The 26,464-nt window shown below is 50.3% G+C and overlaps 5 protein-coding genes across 5 annotated transcripts; all 5 read left to right on the forward strand.

Annotated features, from left to right (window-relative positions):
• Positions 1 to 700: 700 nt before the first annotated feature.
• On the forward strand, positions 701 to 4,307 carry FOXG_17097 (uncharacterized protein; the record flags this gene model as incomplete). The annotated part of the gene is made up of 3 exons (XM_018397116.1): positions 701 to 1,730; positions 1,790 to 3,051; positions 3,120 to 4,307. The coding sequence occupies 3 exons, from the start codon at positions 701 to 703 to the stop codon at positions 4,305 to 4,307; spliced, it is 3,480 nt and encodes a 1,159-aa protein (XP_018257985.1).
• A 7,449-nt stretch (positions 4,308 to 11,756) lies between these two features.
• FOXG_17098 (uncharacterized protein) lies at positions 11,757 to 13,010 on the forward strand (the record flags this gene model as incomplete). Its single annotated transcript, XM_018397117.1, has 1 exon — positions 11,757 to 13,010. The coding sequence occupies one exon, from the start codon at positions 11,757 to 11,759 to the stop codon at positions 13,008 to 13,010; it is 1,254 nt and encodes a 417-aa protein (XP_018257986.1).
• A 1,034-nt stretch (positions 13,011 to 14,044) lies between these two features.
• On the forward strand, positions 14,045 to 14,710 carry FOXG_22695 (uncharacterized protein; the record flags this gene model as incomplete). The annotated part of the gene is made up of 1 exon (XM_018403102.1): positions 14,045 to 14,710. One exon carries the CDS (start codon positions 14,045 to 14,047, stop codon positions 14,708 to 14,710), a length of 666 nt encoding a protein of 221 aa, XP_018257987.1.
• A 1,374-nt stretch (positions 14,711 to 16,084) lies between these two features.
• On the forward strand, positions 16,085 to 17,695 carry FOXG_17099 (uncharacterized protein; the record flags this gene model as incomplete). Its single annotated transcript, XM_018397118.1, has 2 exons — positions 16,085 to 16,170; positions 16,234 to 17,695. The coding sequence occupies 2 exons, from the start codon at positions 16,085 to 16,087 to the stop codon at positions 17,693 to 17,695; spliced, it is 1,548 nt and encodes a 515-aa protein (XP_018257988.1).
• Positions 17,696 to 18,343: 648 nt separating this feature from the next.
• FOXG_17100 (uncharacterized protein) lies at positions 18,344 to 19,633 on the forward strand (the record flags this gene model as incomplete). Its single annotated transcript, XM_018397119.1, has 1 exon — positions 18,344 to 19,633. The coding sequence occupies one exon, from the start codon at positions 18,344 to 18,346 to the stop codon at positions 19,631 to 19,633; it is 1,290 nt and encodes a 429-aa protein (XP_018257989.1).
• Between the last annotated feature and the right edge of the window lie 6,831 nt (positions 19,634 to 26,464).

Here is a 26,464-nt window from a genome sequence, read left to right on the forward strand (position 1 = left end):
AATTGTCGCGTTCCCCTGTCCATTTCTCAAGTACCTGTCTATCTCCGGTTTATTCCCTTCCAATCCATATTGGGGCATTTGATTTGTCCCATTTCGATCGACAATCTGCACGCGTATAAACGCTTACTTGAGTTTTCATACATTACACACTCTCCTTTCCGTAATCTCGATCCGAGGATTCTTTCCAACGACCTTTGCGAGCTCAGATCATCGAGCGGCTAGTTTAAATTCCGTCACATTCTTGGTACGAAGATGCTGGTCTACGGGGGAAATGCTGACGATCTACCGAGGAAAGAGCGGGTCAACGAGCAATTCAAGGCTTAGTTCGTGTTTACGTTACAATCGAGGGTAGTTCCGCTCTAGCTTGAACTTTATACCGCCCAATTGACTTTCATGATTGAAATGATTCTGTAATCTATCTAAACCAGACTTTACAGCTCACAGCTTGAGCATGACGGGTATAGCCACCACGACACGTTAATGAGGCGGTGGCAGTGCTGAAGTCACGTGAATTCGACAAGTCCTTTGTCGCAGCCTGATTCCAGCCTCCATGCCCTCGCCATCTTTTCCTCGTGCATCTCCAGTCTTCCACGAAACGACCGTCTTACTGAGCGTCAAGACAACATCCCTTTTTCCCCTGTCACACAAAAAGGTCCCCTGCGCTGACCGTGGCGTGTAGCGTGAGAGCAATCTTGTCAGCATGAACCCCGCTTTGTTGCCTAACTTCGATGATGACCATCTCCGACTCCCGAAGCGACAAAAGACCTCTCATTCGAATACAGACTCAAATACAGAGAACAACCTACCATATGGCCGCTATACTATAGCTTGGATTTGTGCGCTGTATATCGAGACGGCTGCTGCTCAGGCCATGCTAGACGAGAGGCATGGTGAACTACCGAGACGTCCTAATGACAACAATGCCTACACGCTTGGAAGCATTAAGAATCATAATATCGTTATCGCATGCTTACCTCAAGATCAGTTCGGAAATAACACTGCCGCAATTGTGTTAACAGACTTGAAGCGTACTTTTCCATCAATCCGCCATGGGTTAATAGTTGGTATCGGCGGCGGGGCGCCTGGCAAACTCGATATTCGTTTGGGCGACATTATTGTGGGAACCAGGGTTATGCAATATGACTTCGGGAAAGTTATGGCTGGTGGCAAGATTAAAACAACAGCAGTTCCTAGAGTCCCTGATTATTCTCTTCGCACGGCCGTAACAAACCTTCGTGCTGGGCACGAACTAAATTCAAGCCGCGTCTCAGGCATCCTTCAGGAAAGGATGAAGAGCCTTACGAATTACAACCATCCAAATGCGGCCGATCGTCTATTCCAGGCATCGTATCGGCACGACCCTTCAATGGCGAATTGCCAAACCTGCGATCAATCGCAACTAGAGCAACGGGAGGCGCGAAGATCTTGCGAACCAAAGATTCATTATGGCGGAATTGCCTCCAGCAACCAGGTCATGAAAGATGCAATTACGCGCGACCGTCTTGCCCAAGAATTGGACATTATATGCTTCGAGATGGAGGCTGCAGGGCTGATGGATGTCCTTCCCTGTCTTCCAATTCGAGGTATATGCGACTATTCAGATTCTCACAAGGCTAAAGACTGGCAGAAATATGCAGCAGCAGTCGCTGCAGCATATGCAAGAGAGTTCTTGGAGGCTCTACTGGCAACCGACGACGGGTTAAGAGACTCTCGGCCCAATGCCCATTTTCGTATGTTTGCCATTCACCCTTCAACTGCTAAAGTAAAGGAAGCTAACTTGTTATTACAGCTGAGCAAGCAGATCTTGGTAATCGTCGGCTACAGCTAATGGAGTCTCTCCGGTTCGAGCAAATCGATTCGCGCAAAACCACAATCAAAACTGCTTATTCCAAGACCTGCAGCTGGTTCCTCAAACACCGTGACTATCTGGAATGGCTCGATTTAGAGAAGCATTCGCAGCACCATGGTTTTCTTTGGATCCGAGGCAAGCCAGGTGCCGGTAAATCAATCATTATGAAGTTCATCTACACAAAGATGAAAAAGACAGATATCCCAATGAAAGCACTCACTGTCTCATTCTTTTTCAACGCCAGAGGAGAATTGTTAGAGAAATCAGTCTCAGGGATGTATCGATCTCTACTCCTGCAGCTCCTCGAAGGCTTCCCCGATCTACAGAAAATCCTGGACGATCCTGACTTGATACCACGGAACCAGGTCACATGCCCACCGTTAAACATCCTCAAAGACTTGATCCGTTCCGCAATCTCGTCTCTGGAGAAGCGATCCCTTACCTGTTTTGTCGATGCGCTGGATGAGTGCGATGAGCAGCAAGTCAAGGACATGGTCGAGTTTTTTGAAGAAGTCGCAGAACACTGTGTGGAAGACAATGTGAGATTTCAGGTGTGCTTCTCGAGCCGACATTACCCTTACATTGACATCAAGTCGGGGATTCGATTGACGTTAGAAGGCCAAGACGGTCACAACGAAGACTTGAAACGCTACATCAGCAAACACCTGCGGATTCAGGATCGTTCCCTTGTGGATGAGTTGACGCAGATGATGCTTGAGAAGGCGGCCGGTGTCTTCCTCTGGGTTGCTCTGGTAGTGGACATTCTAAACGAAGAGAATCGCCATGGACGCCTAGCACTTCGGAGAAGATTGCAAGAGGTGCCAAGTGAATTAAGTAAGCTTTTCAAAGCTATCCTGACTCGGGATCAAGAGCACATGGAAGATCTGTTACTCTCTATTCTCTGGATTCTTCTTGCAGAACGACCGTTAAAGCCTGGAGAGTACTATCATGCGCTTTGGTCTGGACTATCACTGAAAGGCCTGGTAGATCTCGAAATACCGCCTGTCAACACTTCGGATGCCAGCGACTGCTTTAACAAATGCGTCATCAGCTCTTCTAAAGGACTCGCTGAAATCACCAAAGCCAAGAAGCCTACAGTGCAGTTTATACATGAGTCTGTCCATGATTTCCTAATCAAGGACAAGGGTTTGTATCAACTATGGCCAGAACTTGGGGCAGAATGGGAAAACCGAGGTCATGTTGTAGCGCCTACATATTTCATGAGGCCATAGGAGAGGCGATTGACGGACAACAATCTACTGAAGCACAGACCATAAAGGATGACCTGTTAAGACAGTTCCCCTTTCTAGAGTACGCCAGTCAGTTTGTTCTTGGACACGCTGATGCTGCTGCCCAAAAGATTACCCAGCAACAGTTCATTAGCGAATTTCCAGTATCAAGCTGGGTCCGTATCTTTAATATCTTTGAAAAGCATAAAATCCGAAAGTATAGTGAAGGAGCAGACATTCTCTACATCCTCGCAGACAGGGGATATCCTGAACTCATTCGGATGAGACTCGAAGTAAACCCTGGGATTGACTGTGGAGGAGGAAGATACCGTCACCCGCTCCTTGCTGCGATGGCCAAGGGAAACAAAGATAGTGTCACAGCGCTGTTGGGTTTATCATCGAGGTTCCATAACGGAATCGACATTACAGATGGCCTCAAGAGCAAAATAGACTCAGTAAAGACGAATCATACCCCTGTTTCTTGGGCATGCGAAGAGGGTCATCTGGCTATCGCTGCATTTCTTCTGGACCAGGATGCGAAAGTCGGTGTGGATGACTTAGTGAGATTTGTGGGGAACGGCAATTTCGAGGTAGTGAAGATGCTTCTTGAGAAGGGAGCAGATGCTAGGGTTGCAACTAAGGATGGACGGACACCACTGCTTCTATCATTACGGAACGGTCACTTGGAGATAACGAAGATGCTTCTTGAAAAGGAAGTGGATGCTGGAGTTACAGATAAGGATGGATTAACACCACTGCATCTAGCATCGCAAAATGGTCACTTGGAGATAGTAAAGATGCTTTTCGAGCAGGAAGCGGATGCTAGGGTTGCAACTGAGTATGGATTGACACCACTGCATGTAGCATCGCAGAACGGTCACTCGGAGATAGCGAATATGCTTCTCGATAAGGGAGCAGATGCTACGGCTGCAGCTCTGGATGGACGGACGCCACTGCATCTAGCATCGCAGAACGGTCACTTTGAGATGGCGAAGATGCTTCTCGAGAAGGAAGCAGATGCTACGGCTGCAGCTCAGGATGGATTGACACCACTGCATCTAGCATCGCAGAACGGTCACTTGGAGATAGTAAAGATGCTTTTCGAGCAGGAAGCGGATGCTAGGGTTGCAACTGAGTATGGATTGACACCACTGCTTTTAGCATTACGAAACGGTCACTCGGAGATAGCGAAGGTTTTAGGGTTTGGATTAGGGTTAGAAAAGGGTTAATATTTACTATCTAAGCTGTCTTTGCCCTACTCTTCTATTCCTAATTGTCGCCTACCCCTGTTTATTTCTCACTTGTTTATTTATCTCCCGTCTATTCCCATATGACCATGCTATGGTGAATTCTGTTTTCTCATTTCGATCGACAGTCTGCGGGCGCATTACTTACGCGTGTAAACACGCGTAAACGCGTACTTCAGCTTTTTTACATCGTCTACTCTCTTGCTGTAATTTCAATTCGAGGTTTCCCCCAACGATCTTTAAAAGCTCGTGCCATCAAAAGGCTAGTGGACTATAAACGACTTTCACTATGGAACTTGAAGATCTCTTTTACTACGATCCTTCTTGGCGTATCATTGTTTGCAAACAGTGTGGCGTTGTACCGCAAACCAATATCGCCCGGCATATCCGACGGCACCACAATGCGACGCGTGCCTTTAAGGTTACTGCCATCAAGCTATTTGAGAGAAGTTTCGACCATCTACCTCTCATAGGAGACGCCGATGAGATATGTAGGAACGTGCGACCGTTGCCGATCGCCCATCCGATTCGGTTCCTTGATGTTTTTCACGATGGAATTTGTTGTCTACTTTGTCAAGACGACCGAGACCGGTATGTCTGCCGAGGTCGCACAGCAACAGAAGATCATCTCAAAAAGGTTCATAATCAACCATTGCGCCAACCAGGGCGTAGACGAAGGGGAGAGGCTGGAGGGATCAAGGGTTTGGCCCAGGCCGGTCTGGTCCGGACTCCAGTCTCTTATCAAACCCTTTTTCACGGCTCACGATGTAGGTACTTCATCGTCGAGGCCCGCAAAGTTCACAAGGACATGGAGGAAAACCCATCTGGATTTGATGCAGGAAGTAGCGCGACCAATATCAGCCCTGCGTTTACTCAAACTAGACTCGAGGACATCATAAACCTTCAGCTTGCCCAGTAAGAAAACCAAAACTCAGCAATATTAAACCAGACTGGTTTTGACATAAACCTTCTATCTTCCGACCCTAGACATCAATCCCAGTGGCTTCGAGTCACAGAATGCACCTTCCTTTGTCATCACACTTTCTTGGCATACAAGTGTTAAGAAAGTGGCCCTGTCTACACCTAAATCCTTAACAAGTGCACAACAAACATTCCAATCTGCGCTTTGCGCAGTCGCAAGCCGCAGTGATGGCTTCGTCTACGACGATCCCGCCTGCTGCCCCAGATCCCTTTGATCTGGGAATCCACACTCCCGTCAACCTGAATCGGGGAGCCCGTGCAGCCCTCTTGCAGAACAGTCCGGCAGCCGTCAACGGCACCATTGGTGTTTCAACCGGTTCCGGCCGGATGGCCCAGACACCATCCTCACCACTTAACCCCGCCACCACCGCTGCAGCTACGGAAGGAGCTGAGCGTGCCAGTCCCGCATCCATTTTTGAACAAAGACCAATCTCTATTATCGAATCAGCCAATGATCTCGCGCGAGAACGCGTTGAAGAGTACAACACCAAGTTGATGGTTTTTCAGGCCTTTTGTACCAAGTTTGAAGAAGCGGCCCAGCAATTCGTCACCGGACCGCAACGACGCTTCGCTCAGCAATTTGCTGATGATTTCCTCGGTTTTTGGAAACGAGAGCTCTCCTGCTCCGGACCTGTGACCCCCAAGCCTACATACAGCAGCGTGGCCGCTGCCGCGCCTCCCACTGACCATGACCGTCTGACCTACAGACAACAACAACAACATAAAGGCCGACAAACAGATCCACCTCATCGCCAAGGGCAACAGACGACCATCGCCCCACCCCGACAAGACCTCCGCGTCTTTATCCGCCTAGAAGCCGGAGCTCCGGCCAGGGCCCACAGTAGCTATGCCATCCGGACTCTGATCAGGGAGAAGCTCGGCGCCGTCTCAGACAAGATCCGGCAGGTGTTCCAGGTCAGATCGGGATGGGCCGTCCTGGCTGCCGACTCGGCAACACGCGACTTTCTGGTAGAAAAGCAAGCTGAGTGGGCTGCTGAACTAAAACCTATAGCAGTAGAAACGAACAAGGAATGGTTCACCTATGTGATCTCAGACGTTCCTACAAGGCTGACTGACTTTTACGGAAATGAGGTGAATAGTGACAGCGTCGTTAGCGACGAGATAGAAATCCAGACTGGGCTCAAGCCCATTGATGTACGTACCGGAAGACAATTCTCGGATAACCCCTTGACCAAGGCCCTGCTTGTGTCTTTCCTGAAGCCCACAAAGAGATTCTGGTCGCTCTTTGGCAGCAGCGCAGCCAGACTCGTCGACAAAACCGACCGACCTAGACAATGTGAGAAGTGCTGGGGCCACCATTTTGCCCGCAACTGTCACAGACAGCCAGTTTGCCGACGCTGTGGTGAGGCCGGCCACCTCGTAGACGATTGCATCGCACCAGAACAGTGCGTCAACTGCTTGGGCCCCCACCAGGCCAACTTTCGTAGGTGCCCAGCTCGGCCAAAGACAGTGCACGGCGTGCTCCGCCGACTGACTAAAGAACAACGAAAACATGTCAGGGCCGTTGGTGCGGAGACATACCGACAACGACACCAAGAACCACAGTCGGGATCACATCAGGAAGCCCGGCAGGGCATGGCTGAGCGACAAAACGAGGATGTCACATCACAAGAACGACCGAACGCTCGTGCTCCAAGCCCAGCTGTATCAGGAGCACCTTCGTGCATCATGGTGGCCACGACCCCTCATGCTGGCTATGAAGCAGAGGAAGAACCCGAACAGCCCAGACCAGGCTCACCGCGAAAGCGCCGAATAGTTCTCATTAATCGCTCGCATGGCCAGGAATAGATATTCTCAAACACGAAAGAACGACAGGAAGCCGATCAGGATCTTCCAGGCCAACGTCGGCAAGATCCCTCCGGCCCACGACTGCGCTCTAGCGCTGGCCGACTCGGAACGATATGACGTTGTGCTCTTGCAAGAGCCGTGGACGGCTCATACAGAGACCCGCTCTCTAACCAAGACTCACCCTGCATACGACACATTTACGCCGGTCGACATGTGGAACAGCAATGATACTCGGCCTAGAGTCATGACATATGTCCGGCGAGACCCCAGACTTCTGGCTGACCAGATCCGGCCCTTTCAGACTCGCGATATCCTTTGGCTCGCGATCAACGACATGACGATCGTCAACTTCTATCGTCAGAACGACGAGATGGATGCCTTGAACACGCTGTTGCAATGGTCTGTTCCGGAGCGCTGCCTCGTTGCTGGCGATTTCAACGCCAGGCATCGTAGTTGGCAGACAGGTCAAACTACGAACCGTGGCAAAGAGATCGCAGGCTGGGCGTTGGAGAATGACCTCGACCTTCTCAACACTCTAGATATACCGACAAACCCGTACGGCAACACGATTGATCTGGCCTTCACTAATATGCCACTGGCCGAAGCTACTGTCGAGGACCATCTCGCCACGAGCTCTGACCACTTCACACTCAGCTTAACCCTCCCTGACACCAAGCCGGCTCCGATGCAGCCGGGCAAGATTCGGGTGACGACGGAAGACGAGCTCAAACGATTCGCCGAGATCGTGGAGCTTGGCGCTACAGGAATCCCTCTCACCGATTCGACCTCCGAAGAGCTAGATGAGCTTGCCTCTGCACTTGTAAATTTACTAACATCAGCAGCGAAGGCAGCTGGCTGGCCCGCCCGGAAAGGCGGACGTCCGGCTCCCTGGTGGACGGAGGAGTGCGCCCACGCCGCGGCTGCTTTTCGAGCCATCAGACGACTCTACCCTATTGGATTCAACCAGGATGTCCAGATGGCCAAGAGAGACTTTCATCGTATAGTCCGTCGGGCTAAAAGACAGTATTGGCGGAACCTCATCGATAGCTTCTCCAGCAGCAGCGCTGTCTTCAAAGCTGTCCGATGGCTGAAATCGCCAGGCGCTTTTCAGCCTCCACCCTTGCAGGTCGACAACGTCGTCTTCGAGACCCAGATGGATAAAGCCAACGCACTCCGACAGGCTACGTTAGAACGACGAACTGCAGACGACGACATTGACAATCCTTGGGCATCAATCTCTCCCTCTAGATCGATTGCATTTTCGAACAAAATCTCCTTGGACGAGGCGCAGCATGCCACCATCCACACAGGCAATACATCTCCAGGAGCAGACAATATCACTGTGAACCTTCTCAAGGCCGCGTGGCACATCATCGGGACACATGTCCGCCGCTTGTTCGAAAGATGCCTCACTATAGGCCACCATCCGAAGCCGTTCAAGGAAGCAGAAGTAGTCATGATCGCCAAACCCGGACGCCGTGATCTCACGTCGCCTAGGGCCTGGCGACCCGTCTCTCTGCTCTCTTGCCTCGGTAAGGGACTAGAACGGCTGATCGCACGCCGTCTAGCCTGGGCAGCTGTTTACTTCGGCGTCCTACACCCTCAGCAGGCCGGAGCGCTCCCCAAGAGGTCGGCGACAGACTTGGTGACCGCCCTGATCCACGACATCGAAGAAGCATTTGCACGCAACAAGGTCGTCACCCTGGTCACGATGGACATACAAGGTGCTTTCGATACTGTCATGCGCAACAGACTCGTCCTGCGACTTCGTGAACAAGGCTGGCCTGACCATCTAGCCAGATGGGTTGAGTCTTTTATGATGGAACGATCAGCCCGTGTCAGATATCAAGACACCACCACTCCACTTTCCTCTCTCCAGTGTGGCCTTCCCCAAGGTTCACCGGTATCGCCAATCCTCTTTCTACTCTATACTGAGCCAATCTACCGACTAGGCAACCCCCAGGGCCGCTTCGGATATGCAGACGACACGGCCATCCTGTCCGTAGGCGACACAGTAGACGAGACTACTGCCATGGCATCCAGCTCTGTTGACGAGATGGTACGCTGGGGTGCGGCAAATGGCATCTCTTTCGACCCGAAGAAAACCGAAGTCATGCACTTCTCCCGCAGCAAACTCAGGACTGCCCCGGTAGTACACCACGGCGGTGTCGAGAAACATCCTGAATCAGCTCTGCGCTGGCTAGGCATCTGGCTGGACAGCAGGCTATCTTTCCGACTTCATGTCGAAAAGTGGGCGGCGAAAGCGAAGGCAGTAGCTTATCACCTGCGAGGACTGACCAACACGGTACATGGCCCTCTGCCGAGCGCCGTGCGAAGTGCTGTCAGAGCATGCGTCGAGCCAGTGCTGCTTCACGGCTCCGAGGCATGGTACCCGGGCAAGACCAGGCCACGGTGGACCCAGCCTACGAAAGATCTGCCATCAAGTAATCAGCATCTCCTACAGAGAATGAGCAAGGCCATGAACCAGGCCATGCGAGCTATACTTCCTGTCTGGAAGACAACACCTATCACCATCCTCCATAGGGAGAGCGGGATCCCGCCAGTCGACCAACTGCTCGAAGCAAGGCGACTTAGGTTCTCCGCACGACTCAAATCGCTGGACGAGGCTCATCCTCTGGCGAGCCGAACGCGCCCGCCTACCCAACCTACCTACCACGACCTCATCAAGCGAAGATACCAAACACAGACGGAAAACGTCTTCAGGACGCGTCTTCGACGCGCAGACGAGCTGCTTGCACCATGCCCGCGGCCGAAGCTCGTACAGCGATGCTTCCAACAAGAAGAAATAGTACCACTACAGACTGCATCAAAGGAGAAAACAACTAGTGCCTTTCTCTGCTGGCTTCAGTCACTCGGCCCGTTCACTTTGGTGGTATACTCGGATGGCTCTCTATCCTCGGAAGGGGCTGCCAGCTACGGCTTCACCATTCATCAGAACAATGTCCCAATCTTTAACGGATCGGGTCGCCTTGGACCCGCTGAGGTCTTCGACGCCGAAGCTGCCGGGGCATTGGAAGGCCTCAAGGCTGCTCTGAACCTGCGAGAATCAGCAACACAAAACATTTACATATGCCTAGATAACCTGGCAGCCGCCACGTGCCTACGAGGCACACCCTCTGACTCTTCTCAAGACGTCTTTCTTGCGTTCCAGGCTCTGGCGACATCACATCGAGCCATCCAGGTCCGTTGGGTCCCAGGACACTCCGACATCCCTGGCAACGAACAGGCCGACAAACTGGCAAAAGCAGCATCATCATTCCCTGAGCCCGAAGGCACTCAACCGACGCTGGCTTACCTACGAAGATTCGCAAGACAGAAATCGAAAGAAACATTCGAGGCGTGGTGGTCAGCCTCCGCTCCTGAGCAGTACAAGCGACTCAATCTCAAGGCGACCACAAGCTGTCCGCCGGAGCTCTCGCTCCCGCGCGCAGCCTTGCACCATCTTCTGGCAGCGAGGTCCCTCCACGGGGACTTCGCCGCATACCACGAAAGATTCGACCACGTCGATGCACGCCTTGTCTGCTCATGTGGGCGACGCAAAGCACCGGATCACATTTTCTATTGCAGAAAGGTACCGCCGCGTCATCGGATGAGGCTGGCACCCTCACCGAATGCGGTAGTAAACCTTGCAATAGGAAAAGACTTTACCAAATTCATCGATCTGTCCAAGGACAGCGCGTTCTTTGGAAAGATCTGCCCTTTTTATTAGGCGACAACGACTAGAGAAGCACTTGCATCTCTATTTCTCTCCTTATTTTCAACACGTTTCTTTTGCTAACTTTTCTCTTTCTTATGTGCTCACGGCTAGATGGAGGGCGCCGACACGCCCTCCATCCGGCCGCGATTACTCGGAGGCAGCCCTGCGACAACCGTGTCTAGAGGCTCACGATCGCCTGGCAACAGGCTTACCTTGCGGTTTTCGTTTATCAGCCGCGCTTGATCATCCCGCTGACGGGTAGCAAGCTTGATAGAATGCGCCATTTGTGCCGTTGATATGCTGGATAGAGTGCGGTCTACGGACGCGTTTGCAGAAATTGGATTCTGATGGAAGACTAATTTCGCGCGGCGAATGACTAATCCTTTATAGCCAATAGTAACTCTGTAAATAGCGTGTAGATAGATTCTGATTTCTCTAGCTCAGCACGTCCTGTGCCCCAGTAGGGGACTTTCGGGGCCTACGGGCCCCCCGGACGAAAAATATACATAACATAACATAACATAGAGTCACAGAATGGCCCCGCTTCCTAGAGCCCCACAAACAAGAACTGATGCAGGTTGCCGCTCTGGTTTCACTTCCGAACCTAGCCACGTCGTATGAGCTAGGCTCCCCAGGCAGTCCTGAAACTTTACTGTCTATTCTTCTCGACTCTCTCTCACGTGTGATCACCCGATCACGGATCTCGCTCCAGAATGGCATGTTAAATGCTTTCGATCAACATCGACTCAACTCATTCATCGCTGGTCGCTCGTCCCGGAAGCCACTAATCCACAACCTAAGAGAAGACAAAAAAATACAGCCGCGTCCTTCAGCATTTAATGTGCTATCTTTTTCGACTAGCATGGTTAAAGAGGGGTCCAAAATTACACTACCGGCTTACTGAAGGACAGGCTGTAGCGATGATGGACGCCGTTCACACAGCGTCAGAAATGAGTGCCACCAGCGGCGATGGACGGAATCCCGATCAATCTGAGGAACTCCGCAAGAGACTGGACGATAAATGCCTTATTCTAATGGTTTCGCTACTAGATCACAAGTTATATGGCGATGTTTATGATAGCATTGTTGTCAGCTTTCTGGCAGTAATGGGAATCCGTCAAGATGTGACATCCAGCAATGCGCAGAAATTGTCAGAGGCTGCTGAGTTTACTCCGAAGTTATCAGCGCTCATCAAGATGGGCCAGCTTCTTGTTGCCGAGAGGGCGCTTCTCGCGGTCGAACTCGACGAAGCAGACTTCCCGGCTTCCGCAGTAGAAGAAATGCAAGACAGGTTTATGACAAAAGACGCGAGGTCGCCGATAAGCTGGTCACTAAAGCTTCGCGCATACGGCTTTGCCGTAAAAGATAACACGACAAGCCTTGGCTACATCATGTGGTCAGACGACGACGAGATTCTGAGCTACAAAAAAATGCACTTCTCGATGACTGGACTTCGTGACCTGGTTTCTGCAGAAGTAGAAGCGGCGCAGAACCAGTTAGCAGATTTACTCTTGGTGCCATCTGACACAGAGAGAAAGCATATGGTGCCCCAGTTTAGCCTGCGATCAGTCGTGGATGATCCGTCGGAAGGGGCCCCAGGTTGGAACTTCACTTGCCATCCCCAGAACGAGGTCTTGCATGGCCATCGGAGGTGGATATTTGACCGTATACTCAAAGAAGCTTTCCTTCGACGGGACTTCTTCGAGAATGAATCAACTGGTAAATGGAGGTTGCAAACTGTAGGCCGATACTTATCTACAGCCAACGCATTCCTCGAGCGGTTGCTACTTCTTGTGCATATTACAGGGGGTCAGCCAGCACGTGGGACGGAACTACTTTGTATTCAGCACTCTAACCCTAGAGACGGGTCGGGAGGCCGTCAAAATATCTTCGTTGAAAATGGCCTTGTTAGCTTCGTGACATATTATCATAAGGGATATAGCGTCACTGGTACAACCAAGATCATACATCGATACCTACCGAGCGACGTTGGGGAACTTCTTTTATACTATGTTTGGCTCATCGTCCCATTTCTCAGCCAGCTTTCTCAGCTAGTTCAGATTCCTGGCTTCAAGCAAGGATCCACGCCATACTTGTGGGGCGAGTTTTCCATCGCAATTGTTGCCATCAGGGAATACAAAAGTGCAGACCCTGCCTTACCTGCAAGCGAACGATAAGGAAGCTCGTAAAGAAAGAAAGAAGGCTTCTCGCATATTTCAGAAATTGACAACTGAGAAAGCAGAAACTGATTCAGTAACAGCTGGTGTCTCAGACGGTCCGTGGTCAGCTACACGACTTAGTGTTACGCTGAGCCGCACTTTCAAGCTCAGTTTTGGAACAGAAACCAACATCCAGATGTGGCGCCACGCAGCTATTGCGATCTCACGTCGGCATTTGCAGCAAGCTAAATTCAAGAGGGTCTTTATTGAGGCGGTTTCATGGGCTTGGAACGATGAGATGGCGGCTCACTCGACTAAGATAGCCGGGCTGACATATGCGGGGGGGCTAGAAGAAGCACCCGGGCATATTGCTGGTGCAAATGCCGAGTACCGGCGAATTAGTCGTGAATGGCATGCATGGCTTGGTTTTGGGGGGTTTAGGAATTCTGCTATCTAGCTGCCTCTACTAGGATGTGCGGAGACAATTCTGGCGAAAGATATGTCTAATTTCATCCAGGTCAAATTTCACTTGAACTTCCAATGTAGAACAAAGGGATTCAGGAAAAGCATTAATGCTGTATAATAGTTAATAAATTTGAAAGGTCAATGTAATATTTTAATATTTTCTAATTTATTTGTAGTAAAGTATTTTATATATAATCTAGAGTTTTGGCTTCTCTGCTGCCTCTCTTGCCAGATTATGGTAACCCAGAAACAAATTAGGATATATCTTCGCAGTGCTCCGCATAATCTCAACATTCAGGAGATCAGGCTTGCGCAAGAGTGGGCATCTAAGCATGATGTCTTTGAGGGTCAGCTAGAGGCTAACGTTAATTTACCACCCAGGCCCGATGATGCACCGCCAATTACAGCTTTAGGTCCGCCAGGCACAGGAGGTATTCGGTGTGAGTTTATCCCAGAGCGAAGCACGTCGTCTCGGTCCAATTGCCCATATGTGGGCACAGAGTTGAGGCGGATTCGAGAACATCTCAGGGTTAAGCATAATTGGGACATGGAACTTAAAGGTGGACGTCGCTCAGCTGCTATGACAGATGAAGAAAGGAGCAACAGTCCGTGGAGAACAGGAGTCTGTTATCAACGACTATTCTCTAGTGGGCCGGGAAGCGAGCTATTTGAGGTGGGCAAGAGGACTGAATCTCGAGCAATTAAGGGCTCAAGATAACGAGTCACAAGCCGCACTCCAGAGGGCCATTGATGCATTCCAGAGCAAGGGTAAAGATATTCGAAGTCGAGAAGCAGAGCGTATTGATGAGGAGAATGACTTTACTGCGCCGAATCCGTGGCTTCGTCGGCTTGGTTCTGCTGTCCACTTAAAGGAATTTAGTGGGAAAAAGGGCTTCTTGAGGGGCTTGATCGCTATGGAATACGAAGTGGATCCGGATGACCCAGAAAAGTCAGACGACGCTCAACTACGGTTCATACACGTCGCATTCGATCGGTTGGTTAACCATGCCAAGGCTGTCATTACTCCAGATATTCTATCTTGGAACGCTCTATTTGAGGTCAATCGCAAAGAATTGATGAAAGAGAGGACAAAGCCATTCCATTTACGGTTTAAGCTCGAAACACAGAGGAGATATGCACTTGTGGTCAAGCAGCTACTCGCTTACATCGTTCAATGCATATCTTTCGATGATAAGGCGGATCGGCCACAGGCAACAGAGCGCTTACAATGCCATGATGGAACATGCAGATGACTTGACCGACGCTTGGAAAGAACACGGGGATGACCCGGAAGCATCCGAGGTTGTCAGGCTTCTTGATCTGCTAGAGACCACCTAGTCCTACATACCAAAATCAACTTTAGTAGAGTTGATTATTTCGTCCCACTTTGCAGGGGGGTAGAGTTAAATCTATAATTAGCCATGAAGCTTGCCATCTAGTGAGGCGCATCATAGGTGAGGAACGCCAGTACGCGTTGCGTAAGGTAAGAGCTCGTTATAATTAGCGTTTAGGGAGGCGCACTGAAGCCGGATGGACTAAAGTGTCGAGAGTGCGGCACCATTCTGCGTCAGGTTCGGAAGATTCGGGCTCATTGTGCATGAATGGATTAACCCAAGATGTAAAAGAAGGCCATCGACGGGATGCCCAATGCCTCCTGCTGAATTACCAAACATTCTTGTTGGTCGCATGTAAACCAAAGTGAGCGGAACTTCCCACTCCCAGGCCATCACATGTCAGTAACATCTGCTTGTAGGGAAGTACACCCCACCTGCCAGCTGAGCAGCCAGAATCTATGGCTTGAATTATTAAAACCGTAATAGCAGTTTGAGCCCGCAGTTTAAAGGCAGTCCAATTGAATTTGCAGTCTTCAAGGCTATCCCTGCAAGTGTTGACACGACGGGGCATCATAACACGAGAAGACTTGTGGTTCGGCTTCACGTGGAGGCTAAAGGTGGGCTGGCTGAATTTCTTTTACACACTTCTGAATCTTACTGGTCTTGAGAGTTTACGTGCATTACAGTCACATTAGGAAGGGAGCTTGGCATTCGATGGAGTCCTACTGTTGGAGGGGTAACGAGGCCCTCAACAGGTTCTATGTTCGTAACCTACTTCTGTATCAATACCTCAATACCCTGGAAATCTTCATCTTATGGCAAACCAGTTGCAGCAAAGGCATAAGATACGGGAATATAGTTCATTACCCTAAATATGTCTAATGATCACCAACAGCGTCAGACACGGCTCATCGTGGATGGAGATTGGGACAACGAGGCTGGCTGAGATAACGGTGGCGCTGTAATCTGACTCTGCTACAGGTCTCAAGCTCGAGGAGTGTGCACCAAATCAATGTTACACTTGAGATTAGAGATGTAAGTCGGAATCGCCGTGGAGACTGGGCGCCTCGACACTAACTCGTGTCTTTAAGCACTCCAGAAAAGTATAAAATTAGTTGTCACTCGCGTCTTAAGCCTGCCCACTAAACATTTTAACCAAGACTTCTGCCAATTGCGCATTTGGCGTCTTTCAGAGAGCAATCATAGTCCAAATTCCGGGTTTTGAGGGGATGCAATACTCCCGCGATGGCACTCAAGCTGAGAAACAGGACTACGCCTACTTCAACCAGCAATATGCAACCTCAACTTACCAGGTTGATCACAATATGTACCCAGATCTCATCGTTCAGCCGAAAGGAGACGAAGACGTCATCAAGGATGTAATTTGGGCCAGAGAGAACAAAGTCGCTATTGCTGTTAAGAGTTGGCGCGTCGTCTACCAGTGGCAAGAACATTCAGATGGACCTTAGCAACACGTACAAGGACTTGATGGTTCTGAATCCCCATGACCCCATTGACCAAGATAGAGCCTTGGTGTACGTTGGCGTCAGCAATCAACTCAAAGAGCTCAACACATATATCAAGCACAATCAACTGTTTGTCCCCCACGGAGATTGCGCTTACGTATGTGTGGGTGGGCATGGTCAAACTGGTGGTTATGGCCAGCTTGGCCGTGGCTTTGGCCTTTTTGGCGACCACATCAGAACCATTCGTATGGTCTGTCACGACGGTGTCATTCGAGACATCTCTAAAGAGAACGACTTCGAGCTTTTCTATGCCATACTCGGGGGCAGTCCAGGTAATTTTGGTATCATCTCACACTATACCGTCGAGGTGTATCAGGCCAAGAGCTACATGGGGACTATTGCCGGCCCAAACGGATTCAAGGGACCACATGGCATCAAAGGGTTCTGGATCTACTCCCCCAAAGTCCTCAACAAGCTGCTTACCGCCGTCGCACAAATGGCCGACAATGCCAAGGTCCCGCGAGGCTTTGACCTCACTGTTAACGTCCTCAGCACCGACTTTCCCATCGCGATGCTATTTCCCACATTGAATAATGCTAATCTTTGGGAACACATTCAAAACAAGATCAAGAACGCCCTTGCGGATGAATTTCTTGAGTGGCTTAATGGTCGCTTCCCCGCCGTCATCATAGTTAATGCGCAATGGTGCCCTACCAGCAAGAAGGATAAGTATGACGAGAGTGTTGATCAATGGTTCAACAAGTTCCGGGCCCTCAAGAGTTTCTTCAAAAATGAGACTCTCCTCATCGACGAGTTCGAAGAGGACATGTCTCGAATGACTGGAAGATGGATCCTCCCCAGGCGGCGAGAGTTTGATCTCCCTTATGTCAAGCGCACCTACTCTACCAACTCGAAATCTCTCGAAAAGGACGGCTGGGTCGACTCGGTCATTGATCGCAGCGACTTGATCTATAACCCGCGCCAGTTACTCGATAATAACCCAGGGGATAAGGAGTACGAGGTCTACACCTATTGCAAGCTTGTAACGCAGATCCAATGCTTTGGAGGCGCCAATTCGCACTTCTATCTAAACAAAGATAACGGCACTTCCTACAGCTGGAGGGATGCATCGGTTGTCCAGACGCTGGACTGTTTTCATGAACTGGGTGACAGGTATAAAGAATATGCCGAAAAGTGGCAGGCCAAGAATGACTCTATTATGGTTGGTCCCTCGAGCCCATTTAGTAAGCAGGACAGACGTTTGCTCTGGGGCTCTTATGGTGACTGGGACTTGGGGAAGCCGGAGGTTTGGGAATATTATTATGAGGATGCGGATAAGTACCAGAAATTGGGTAGAGCAAGGGGTAAAGCTGATCCTAACGGCACCTTCACTGCAAACCTATTTGCTGTTTCGGCCATTGAAACAAAGGGCGTTTAAACTACAGATTACTTTATTGAGGGGCATATAATAGCTGGCCGTGTATCCCATCGGATTATCCTTAACCTCTATGACTTGCAAGTGCAATTGGTGGGATGTAGTATTGAGATGCCATAATGATGCAATATGAATCAGTTCTGAGAAAACTGAAGAGCCACCCAATGTTGTTGAGAGGTATTTTATTAACTAAGATTCACTATTTACTAAGACTTCATACTCATCTTACATATGATAAAGGATATTACGGTGGCTTAAGCATGGTTCTAGGGAGCCTATAGATACGAGTCACACTGGAGTCCATGAGAGCGACTAACCCTGCCGTGCCAGGAGGGGCATGCAGGTAAGATGTCGTATTCATCTTGTCATACCATGAAAGATGCTATCAGTGGCTTAAGATTATTGTGCCACCACTATTTGCAGCCATGGCACCATTCCCCTGCCCTTGAGCTGAAACCTTTGCGCTATCATCAATCATATGACATGTGAACCTAAGGAGACGCATGTAAACCAAATGCTATATTTCCCAGGACTCCCGCGAGTTTCCTCCTGTTACCTAGACCATTTGTGTCGTGTCCTTCGCCCTATCTTGTTAATATGTTTCGTTTGCTACAAAATTGGATCCGAGCATTCTCGACACGTCTCGCAAACATGACCTCGAAAATACGCCCTGCACTTCTTACACTCGGCTCATACATAGCTGGCACCTTTCTCACCTTGGCAATTAAGGTGTTTGTCGCTGCAGGCGACACACAAGTGGTCAATGCAATCCTCCAGGCGATAAATCGGTCTCTAGAAGCCATGACACAAAGTCTCAGCGGCGCAGCCCTCATTTGGAGGGCTATCTTTACCAACGGCGTCAACAAGCCCTCCCTAAACTTCATATTAAACCATCTGCCCGAACTGGGCCAGTTCTTATACGACTTGATCAGACCTGGAACCGTCTTGGGTAGATTTCCGTCCACTGATGGTGCGACAAAGACCCTTGATGCTGAGTTCCGCATAGACAATCCGTACAATGAACTCGACTTATGGCTACCGGAGAACAGAAACGCTGTGGTTTGCCAAGCACAGCGGGTAGCTTTAACCATTGTTGCCATTCTGAAGATGGGCAGAGGCAAAATACCAAACGGACTCGACGATGTTCAACTAAATGTCAGTCTACGCAGCGACTTTGATGCAAATGCCAACCCCCCATCACCAACATACATTTCAGCGCTTCACGGCGGGCCGCCGTCCCCACCAAATGAGAAATGGCTCTTCATCAACGGCATTGCGAACGAATTCTTTTGGTTTCAACGGTCGTGCGATAAGATCCGTGACACCTTCAACAGAGAAGTCACAGGAGTATATAACAGAAGCGACGGCATCCTCTGGGACTTTATCGAGTGTTGCGGCGAACGCAGGGATGGTGAGCCAAATACTCTTATTGGAAGGACACAGAGTAGCAAGGCTGCTCAGGAGGCCCTCGAGCAAGAACTTAGGGCTGCTCTATGGCCCGCCGCTGGTAAGGTCCCTGACAAAGTCGTCATGATCGCGCACTCTCAGGGTTGCCTGGTCTTGCGCCTGGCGCTACAGACGCTGGTAACAGAGACTCCAAAAGGTTCCCCTCAAAGACAAATAATTAAGGGAAGGCTAAGAATATTCACCTTTGGGAACCCAAGTATCGACTGGAAGGTGATAGATGGGACTGAACAGCCTTTGAGCAAATACGTCCACACTACAGAGCATTTTGCGAATGAAACCGACTTTGTGGCCATGCTAGGCGTTGTGATGCACCGCGACGACAAGGGCTCGGGTTATGATCTAAACATGGTTTTCTATAGCAAGACGGGAAAGGCGCATCTATTCGGTGCACACTATTCTCTCGGGGTTGATGCTTATCACGATGGGGAGAATTCGCGGTTGTTGAAAGCTGTGAATGGAACAGAGATAGTTTGAGCGATGTAGCCTGGTATATCATCTGCGAGTATCGATACACTTCGATATTCATCAGACTAGTACCGTAACATAATGTTTAACGGCATATGGAAGAAGGGGGTAGTACCCTGGAGACGAGGCACCGAGAATGGATAATGCAACTGAATCAAGACGGATCAAAGTTATCGACAGCAATGAATACAATTAAGCAAATCTAAAATTGCAGTGAAACCGCTACGAACCGATTCTGGACTACCTGCCTGCGATCTGCCTTGGGCTGTTTCTCTCCCGCTATCTGGCCTAGCCTACTTTCTTGCTGTAACTCCACATTTAGCTCGGTAGCTTACGACTCGAGTTGCAGCCCCTTTCTACCCTGGGGTCCATGCACTACTCAGGCTTAGGGTTAAACATGTGTGATATCAAATGTAGATGCATGTGATTCCATAACAGGGCTCCATGATTGCACCCAATCGGGCTATTCATGATGATGGCCACTGACTTGATACTTACGCTCGCCCCGAACCTTAAATCTTTTTAGGCTAAGCTTACTGGCAGGTATGCAGTGCACCACGATACTGAGTTACAAGGCTATAGTCGGGTTAACTCTATTTCGATGACCAAGCTCGACGTTATTGTCATGTTTCTGGCTACCGCGTCCATAACGTTTCCAGCCCAGGATAAACCTTGAGACGCATTATCTATTAATGTGTGACCACCAGGCTCTATAGTAACACAACCTTGTCCATCAGCCCTTGTAGCCAGTGAGAGCAATTAGGCGGGCTTGAGTATGGTTAGCTGAACCCTCTCATGTATCAATACAAGGGTATATTTAATGCTTCATATAGCCTGTTTAGTAAATGATCTTTCAAGAGCATTAAGCCATGACAGTATTGACGGGTTGCCGAAGAGGATGGTTGCCTAACAGGACGGCCCTCATCGTTCTGCATAATCTGTATGGATTGGAAAGACAACTTCTCTCACATGAAATTGCCACAAAAAGGACGAACACATCTCCGGAACGAGCCTTGATGTAGCAGTTAGGCAATTATTGCATTCAATGGTGACTGGCTGGCTCAAGGACCCCTACTGAGCTACACAGGAGTGCTGCAAGGACCCAACTGCCGGGCTCCTCCTAGCCGCCGGACGACTCCCCATCCGCCCAATACCGCACTCAACTGATCCAGCAGCGAGTACCGTGCTATTACGCCAAACGTGGGTGTCGGGTCAAGCACTGCCAAGTTGGGGAATGTTTTTGCTGCATAGAGCCGGTTGCAGTGACATTCCTGGACCCCAGGCCACCGGGTGGTGGGGAACCAGTTGTCAACAACCAAGCTAAGCTGCCAAACCAATCCCCAACCATCAGCTAATACCCATAGTAGGTCCTTGCTTCGGAAGGTTAACTATCGCCATATCATGCCGCTGCAACGCCGTATAAGTGACAGCGTGCTGACCAAATCGTGCATATGGAAAGTTCCGTGCACCCCGCTCAAGCCTGCGGCGACAGATAGCAGGGACTGATCTAGCTGAAGCAACCCATGTGTGAACCAACAAAATGAGATGCGGAACCTCCCACAGGACAAGCAAACCAATCTTAGTGGCTAGGAAATTCCCGAGTCGTAAGGGGATCCGGCTCCTGACCTGTCCAGAGCTGCCGTACATGTTGAGGGCCAGGGGCGGTCGCAAACTCCACGTCGTAGGATTAAGTTATTTCTGTACAGGTTGTCCATTCCACAGGGCTATGCCTGGACGAGTTATGTGGAGCGTATAGACGTAAGCTTCCGTGATGTCCTACTGTAGCCTCCCCTCTTGCATTTCGACAAAACGCACACAAACAGGCCCGTGCGTACAGTCTTTTCCCTGAGTTCTCCATGTTTCTTGCCAACATGCGACAAAATTCTAACGTACTCCACAAGGGAGTGTCCCATACAAGTGAGTGTCCCACCTATACTGTGCACCTAAAAATGGCAATATTGGATTTCGCAAATTCCGCCATAGCACTGCTAGCTTCTTGAAAATCTTATCCATAGTCTCCTGAGCAAAAAGTCATATGTTTGAGGTTCCTCCAAACCATTCGACGGTCTATTCGATGTTCTATGCCTGAAAATAGGAGAAAAGACAGTGCGAACACAGCTTTTCCTCGTAATATTCTAAATAATACAAATAGAATTTAGAAAACGTCTCTTCTATGTGTTCCCGTTGTTCATTGGCCTGAATCTAAGTTTTCAGGCAGTTTAAGCTTGATTAAGACTTTCGATGTAGTTTTTTAAAATGGCAGTTTAAGGTGTAAAATGTGTTTGGGACACTCGCTTGTATGGGACACTCACTTGTGGAGTACGTTAGTACTTTATAACTCTCTTATTTTTAGTAAATTTGTTTGAACTATAGCAGGCAGCTTGAATAAACTCTAATGCAAATCCCGTCGTTGGACCCTCCAATCCAACACAGTCAGTCATGGCTGATTCTATCCCTTCGATGAACGTTTGCAGGAAATGCAAGCAGGAGAAGCCAGCAGATCAATTCATTTCGAAGACAAAGTCGTCACTCGCATGTGGAAGACCTACGACCGACTGTCTAGACTGTAGGAATCGACGAGCCTTAGGCGCCTCTAAGCGTACGGCAGAACAAGCTGAGTTATCCCCAATATTTCGAGAAGGATTGCCATTGATAGACTTGCAACTGGGCACACCAATCACCACGTCAACACGAACGGACGCGCCGATTACTCCCCGACCAGGTCCGTCGGCTGCTTCTCAAGAAGGCGTACGACTCGGGACGCCGATCGAATCTCCGGTATCGCGTCTTTCTATTTACCCGAGGCCAACTCGAAGGGGAAGAAATCCCCGCCCGCCCGCACAGCTGCAGCAGCCGGCCATCGAACACCCAGAACATCGAGATTTTGAACTTCCTGACCCGGACTGGGCGCGTGATCTGTCGCATTGCCCGTTGTCTGATAAAGATAAGGACCTCCTGGAGGCGTTCTGGACGGAGCTGGAAAACGACCGGATGGAACACTGCGCCCGTTGTCAGGAGACATGGTTTGACATGGGCTTGAAAGACGGCGTTTGCAAGCGTTGCATGGCCAAGGACAAGAACAAAAAGGAGGATGAACCTCTGTTTTTTTCAGCCGAAAATCAATTGGATTTTGGCTCAGTCCCCGCATTCCTCCCCCAGTTGACAAGAATAGAAGAGATGCTAATCGCTCGAGTTCATGTATTTGTGAACGTCATGCAGGTCCGGGGCCAGCAATACAAGTATCGTGGCCATATTGTGCATTTTCTCCGCGATGTTGGCAAAGTGTATCGCCAACTTCCTCTTCTACCCTCTGAATTAGATGTTATCCTGCTACGCCCTCCGAATGCAAGCGAACATGCCCACCTTGACCGCCAATTCAGACGCCAGTTCCGCGTGTTGTTTATATTGCGCAGTAGTGCTGGGTGAAAGTATATTTTATGAAACTTAATTGTTCATTATTGAGATGAGAGTTCTTCTCGGGTTTATATCTCTAGATGATTTCATCTAGGACTTTGAACTTTAAATCTAGGACTTTCAGACTAACAGTCTGAATCCTGAAGATAAGGGGGATTCCCGGATTTTCCAACACCGCGTACGCCGTCGCTGTCTCCAGGCGTGGCTGGATTTCCTGCGCCGTAGCCATCCGGGCTACCGAGATATTGCTGTCTGCCAGAAGCGGATGTCAGTTCTGCCTGAAGATGACGATGTACTTGATCAGGTTGCTGCTGTGGACGTGACTGATCCTCTTTCAGCTGATTTAGGTGCCACGGAGAATGACGACGTTGAGCCGGATGAGGTTGACCAGCCTGCAGTACCAGATCTGCTACCAGAGGATACAGAGATGGAAGCACTGCATTCGCGCATTCTTGGCGAAGAGCGCGATGAACCGGTTCCTGTACGACAGCCGACACAACATCAGCTTGAAATGCCAGATATTCGGAGGACGCCGGTAAACGAGTTCAACCGATCGCAAGCACTTCTCTCCATGGCCTTTCCAACACTATTTCCTCGTGGTCAAGCCGATTTTGTTGAGCCGAGGCTACGGCCTATCAAGTATGCAGACTACATACAGCATGCCCTTCGATGGCACGATGGCAGATTTGCCCGCCATCCGACATTCCGGTTTGTGGTTTTCAACACGCTGATGCGAGCACAGGCGCGGGCCAAAAGCAGCTATTTCGTCAAGCAACACCATCAAAGGCGGGGCCCAATAACGCGGGATGATCTACTGGAGGCTTTCCAGAACCCTGAATCGGCAGATGCCCAGCAGCTACTCAACTCGATTAACCGCCAGACAGCGCAGCTTCGCGGGACACGGCCGTATTGGTACCGCAAGCGTCGAGAGCTTGAGTCTTATGCCTACAACCTCGACAGTCCCGGAGCCTTTATTACTTTCACCCCGGCTGACTTGCATTGGAGGAGCCTCTACCAGCATCTGCCCCAGTTCCAAGACTGGCAGGAGTTGCCCGAGCAACAACGGATGGGCATGTCTAGCAAGCTTCTCCGAGATAATCCACACATTGCAGCCTGGCACTTCTACAGGCGATTCGGTCTATTCAGGGATATCGTTCTGAAGCAGAAGTTCAACGTGACTGATTATTGGAACAGGTATGAATGGCAGGGCCGTGGAAGTAGCCATTGCCATGGCTTATTCTGGATGGACGGTGCGCCCAGTGTCGACTTGGAAAATGAGCATACGCGTAAGGAGTTCGTCCGTATCTGGGGGTCCCATGTTACGGCTTTGAATCCTGAGCCGGCTCGAGTGCAGCAGCAAGGAGAAGGCAATCCCCTGGCCGTAAATCCCTTGCGGCATCCCTTGACCTTCCAATGGCTCTCGCAGATTCTGAACCGCTGCCAGCGTCACCATTGCAGTGAGACATACTGCCTACGGAAGAAGAAAGATTTAGGGGAGATTTCTTGCCGCTTTTTCTTCCCAAGAGATACGAGAGATACGGCCGACGTTGTTCGGCGACAAGGACAGTCCTACTTCTCCTTTGAGGCGACCAGGAACGACAGCCTGATGAACCACTACAACCGGTGCCTCAGTCTTGGCTGGTTAGCCAACATTGACATATCCCCCTGTACCAGTCTCCAGGCTGTGATCAATTATGCAGCCAAGTATTGCAGTAAGATGGAGAAGCGGACTGACAGCTATGCCAGCCTGGGGCGACAAATCTTGCCTTACGTCTCACACCATAACCCGCTTCTCTCTTTTGCTTCGCGTCTAATGAACAAGTTGCTTGCGGAGAGGGATTTCTCGGGGCAAGAGATCTGCCACGTCTTGCTCAACTGCGAGCTGCAGGAGGGCACTCGTGTTGTCAGAGCTGTTGATTGCCGTCCGTACGAGCAGCAGGGACGGTCTCTTCGCCTCCAGGGTGATCATGATGACGCCGAGGTTGTTGGGATATATGATAAGTATCTTTCTCGCCCACCCCTCCACGAAGAACTCACCTATCTTGACTTTCTAGCCAACTGGAATACAAGTAAGAGGGACGGGACAAAGTGGACACGTTGGGGTCGTCAAGCCAAGCCTCGTGTTCTATACTACTTCCCGCGGTACAGCTCTAACCGTCAACATGACCAATACGATGATTTTTGCCGCGTCAAGCTGATGCTGGCCCATCCACATCGCGATCCCAACCAACTACGCAAGGTCAACGGTGTCGAGTACGCATCTTACGCACTTGCCGCCGAATTCTGTTACGGGAACCACCAGCACCCTGATGATTACTACGGCACACCCAACACCGAGGAACGTCGACCAGATCCGGATCAGTTCGAGCGGGAATTTCACGAACCTGACCTTGTGGAGGAGGACTGGCTTGAGCTTGCCCGTCAGCTTCCCAACTGCCCACCAAGCCAAGAGGCAATAGATCTTCTTGGCAGACGGGATATCGACATCCAATACGATTGGACACCCCACGTCGGCCGCTACGCCGACCCAGGAATCGTTCAGGGCGATTATTGGCGCCAGCGGATCGAGCAGGATCGTCTCGATATGGATGTTGAGGACCTGCCTTTAGAGGTCCGCGATACGCTCAACCCGGAGCAGCGGATAGTATACGATACGTTTGTTGGACACTTTCAGTGTGGCAGCGAGGAGCAGATTCTACTCCACGTTGACGGCGGCGGCGGGACAGGCAAGTCCTACATGATCAAAGTCCTGTCTTCGCATCTTCAGAGGCTCGCTGGTGACCGGCCCAGTCCGATCTGGAGAGCTGCACCCACGGGTGTTGCAAGCAACCAGATCATGGGGACAACTCTACACTCCCTTCTCCGGCTACCCGTTGATAGAGCTTTTACAGAGCTATCGCCAGCAGATGCTAATGCTATCCAGAAGAAGCTACGGGACGTTCGGTATCTCGTGATTGACGAGAAGAGTATACTGGGTCTGCGCCAGCTTTCGTGGGTTGACAAACGCCTCCGCCAAGTCTTTCCCGGCAGAGCAGCCGACTTCTTTGGCGGCATGAGCATCATCCTCGTTGGCGACTTCTTCCAGCTCCCGCCGGTTGCAAACAAGCCCCTCTACTTTGATGGGCCGCTCAAGGACCTGCACGAGGTCTCTGGCCAGGCGGCATATAGGGCCTTCAACCACACTGTCTTCTTGAAGAAGGTCGAGCGGCAGCAGGGCGACGACCAGGCTGGCTTTCGTCTCGCGCTTGAAGAACTGCGCGGTCTGAGGTTATCCATCGAATCATGGAAACTTCTGAGCCAGCGTGTGCAGGCCAAGCTAAGCCAGTGCGAGGTGGACAAGTTCGATACTACTCTCCGGATCTATAGCAAGAAAGCTCGTGTCAATGAGTACAACTACGACCACCTAGTCCGTCTGAAGAAGCCAGC

The sequence above is a fragment of the Fusarium oxysporum genome, chromosome 6 (genome assembly GCF_000149955.1).
Source record: "Fusarium oxysporum f. sp. lycopersici 4287 chromosome 6, whole genome shotgun sequence".
Taxonomy (NCBI): domain Eukaryota; kingdom Fungi; phylum Ascomycota; class Sordariomycetes; order Hypocreales; family Nectriaceae; genus Fusarium; species Fusarium oxysporum.